This window comes from Condylura cristata, unplaced genomic scaffold (genome assembly GCF_000260355.1).
Source record: "Condylura cristata isolate star-nosed mole 26May11 unplaced genomic scaffold, ConCri1.0 scaffold00068, whole genome shotgun sequence".
In the NCBI taxonomy this organism is placed as follows: domain Eukaryota; kingdom Metazoa; phylum Chordata; class Mammalia; order Eulipotyphla; family Talpidae; genus Condylura; species Condylura cristata.
This window is the reverse complement of record NW_004567169.1, coordinates 370,348-373,016: the sequence shown is the minus strand read 5'-3', so window position 1 is coordinate 373,016 and position 2,669 is coordinate 370,348. Positions and strand designations below refer to the sequence as shown.

At 68.5% G+C, this 2,669-nt stretch overlaps 2 protein-coding genes across 3 annotated transcripts in view; both read right to left on the bottom strand.

Moving 5' to 3' along the window:
• The window catches only part of PCYT2 (phosphate cytidylyltransferase 2, ethanolamine), a 6,706-nt gene extending 4,738 nt beyond the window's left edge, over positions 1-1,968 (bottom strand). Inside the window, exons 1-6 of one of the 2 annotated variants that reach the window (XM_012734760.1) lie at positions 1,794-1,968; positions 1,646-1,718; positions 1,311-1,409; positions 1,005-1,241; positions 836-916; positions 623-729 (exon numbers count right to left, since the gene is read on the bottom strand). In XM_012734760.1, the coding sequence (XP_012590214.1) occupies positions 623-729; positions 836-916; positions 1,005-1,241; positions 1,311-1,409; positions 1,646-1,678 (557 nt within the window). In that variant the 5' untranslated portion in view covers positions 1,679-1,718; positions 1,794-1,968. The remainder of the gene's footprint in view (positions 1-622; positions 730-835; positions 917-1,004; positions 1,242-1,310; positions 1,410-1,645; positions 1,719-1,793) is intronic. The other variant, XM_012734761.1, reaches the window with a different exon arrangement.
• A 491-nt stretch (positions 1,969-2,459) lies between these two features.
• MAFG (v-maf avian musculoaponeurotic fibrosarcoma oncogene homolog G) overlaps positions 2,460-2,669 on the bottom strand; it is a 6,618-nt gene continuing 6,408 nt past the window's right edge. The window contains exon 4 of the mRNA XM_012734749.1: positions 2,460-2,642. Within this exon, the coding sequence (XP_012590203.1) occupies positions 2,460-2,642 (183 nt within the window). The remainder of the gene's footprint in view (positions 2,643-2,669) is intronic.

Sequence of the window (2,669 nt, the reverse complement as noted above, 5' to 3'; positions counted from 1 at the left end):
CTGGGCCCCAGCTGTGGCCGGCAGGCCGGGGCGGGGGCGACCCTCTCCCCTTCCCGGGCCAGAGACTCGAGGGAAGGCCCGCGCGGCCACAGCACACCGCGAGGTCATGTGTCTGAGATGTAGAATCACAAGTCATAACGCAAGACACAGACGCACACCGAGAAGGGACATGAGCTAGTCAATGCGAAACGAAAGGTGCGATGCGCAGAGCCACACCACAGACACCACACACAACATACAAGAATTGCCAGGCCCAGAGGCGCAGGGATCCTTAATTCTTGAACCCTTTGATTAAAAGAAGTTACTGATTTCCCCTCTAAGACCCTGAAAATTCACAGAGAAAGAAAGTGTAAACTTTTCACGCGGTACGCACGCCACGTCCCACACCACAAGTTCCCTGGCAAGGCAGCGTCGCGTCCCCAACCTACACCAGCCACCGGGCCCGGTGCGCCAGGCAGCGGGTGAGGCCTCGCGAGGGCATCCTTCCCCACGGGCAGCGGCAGAGGCGGCCCCGCCTGCGGGCGTCCCGCGCGCCCGGGCCTCCCACGCCTCCGTGCAGCGTCACACGCAGGTGGTAAGAGAAGACGGGTGCAGGGACGGGGGCACCGGGCCCCTCCCTCACCTGCTGTAGGGGGGGATCTCCAGGCCCAGTTCGCCCATGAGGAGTCGCATGACGTCATCACACTTCCCGTGGAGCTTCAGGGCGGCCCCATCGTCCTTCGGGGTCCACTGGGGAGGGGAGGAGGTCGGGTGAGGGCAGTCCCGTGCTCCTCCCGTGAGCCCTGGCGCCTCTGAGGCCAGGTCCCTGGGGCCGGCCGCGGCGAGTCTGCACTACCTGCAGGTTGACGATGTACAGCTTGGGCCGCCGGCTGGGGGGCTTGGCCATGCACCAGAGACGCGGGTACTTCTTCAGCACCTGCAGGGATGGGAGGTCAGCCCGGGCAGGGGACACGCCACAGGGCTGGGTCTGGGGCAGGCCCGCCCGCCCTGCCCACTGCACGCACCTTCAAGCTGGAGCCTAAGCACAGGATGGCGTCGGCCCTGTTGGCCGCCTGGGTGGCCGCGCCCCAGTTGAGCGGTTGCCCCAGCGTGCCCCTCTCCCCAAAGTGCACGATGGTGTCCCGCAGCGGCGCCCCGCACTCGTGGCAGGCTCGGCCCGTCTGGTGCCGGTGGAGGGCGGTGCGCTCGGTCACATCGAACACTCGCACGTACTCCCTGTTGGGGGTGCAGGCGGTGCACACCTGAGGGCAGACGCGCGTGAGTGCCGGGCCGGCCGCCCCCGCCCCCGCCCCGCGCAGGTGCCGCCTCACCTCGATGTACATGTTCCCGTGCAGCTCGGAGATGGCGGCGCGGGGCAGCCCGCTGCGCAGGTGGAGCCCGTCGCAGTTCTGAGACACCACGTGCTGCACCTGGGGCCGGGGCCAGTCAGCGGTGCAGGACTCTGCCCAGGGGGCCTGTGGGCGCCGCCCCGGGCTCAGGGGGTGCCGAAGCGGCGTAAGGGCAGGGGCTGGGGGCTAGGACCTGGCGGGCAGCAGCTGCTCTCGGGGAGGCGTCTGCGCCCCGAGCGGGGCCCCTGGTGCGCGGGGCCGGGCTGTGGCCAGAGCCTCGGCGTCCAGGCCCCGCCACCCACCACAGCTGCCCTTACCAGCTTCTGCTCGTGCAGGTGTGCGATGCTCATGTGGGTGAGGGTGGGCTCAGCCTGGCTCAGGTCAGCGGCGCTGCCAGCAGAGAGGGGCAGGTGAGGGCCGCGCCAGGCCCAGCCCAGCTCAGCCCGGGGCCACACTGGTGCTCACCTCACACTTCTCCCTTTCTGCAGCAACGTCCACACTCCATTAGGGCCCCGGTAGTCTGGGATAGAGGCCGCCTGGATGTTCAGAGAAAGTCAGCGGGCCAGAAGGCGTCACAGCACGCGCTGGCCACACCCAGGACGGACACGAGCGCATCTGCCGGCGCCCAGGCCGCCCTCGGACTGGCCTCTCGTGACACAGGCTCTGTCACATCTGACCTGCCTGTGCCAGCTGGCCACACCCTAGGGCCCCTTCCCTCTGGCTGGACCCCACTCCCCACTCCCTGGGCACCCTCCCGGCTGCCAGGAGCCTCCGGATCCTCCACCGGGAGGGGCAGGCAGGTCAGACCATGTCAGGTCCCCAGGCCCAACCAAGCGTGAGTAAGGCTCCCAGCATGGCGCTCCAGCTGCAGGCACACCCGTCAGGCTGGTCCTGCCCGCCGGCCGCCCTGGGCACTGATGCAACTTCCCACGTCCCCAGCCAGTGAAACAAATCCACAAGGCGGGGTGCAGTGCAAGAAGTCTGGTCCACCCAAGCCCAGCTGCCTCCCTCCTGAAACTGCTGTGTGAGTGGTAACCCTGCCCGGGGCTGGCACCGGGGAGCCAAGTCACCCAGGCAACCTTGCCCCACCTCCCGCAGGAACATCCGGCCAGGAGGCGAGTGGTTCTGTTCCTAGCAGCCGCCGCAGCCCAGGGAGCAAGAGCCCTTGGTGCTCGGCTGTGCCCGGCCCGGCGTGCACACAAAAAACTGCGTGTGCCGCACACGCAAAGCGGGCCTCCTCGGCGGCCCCGCAGCAAACGTCTCGAGGCCTGAGAGCGTGCCGCTGGACCCCGGGACCCGCTTCCCGGGACCTACCTGACGAGCAGGTGCAGCGCAGCCGGG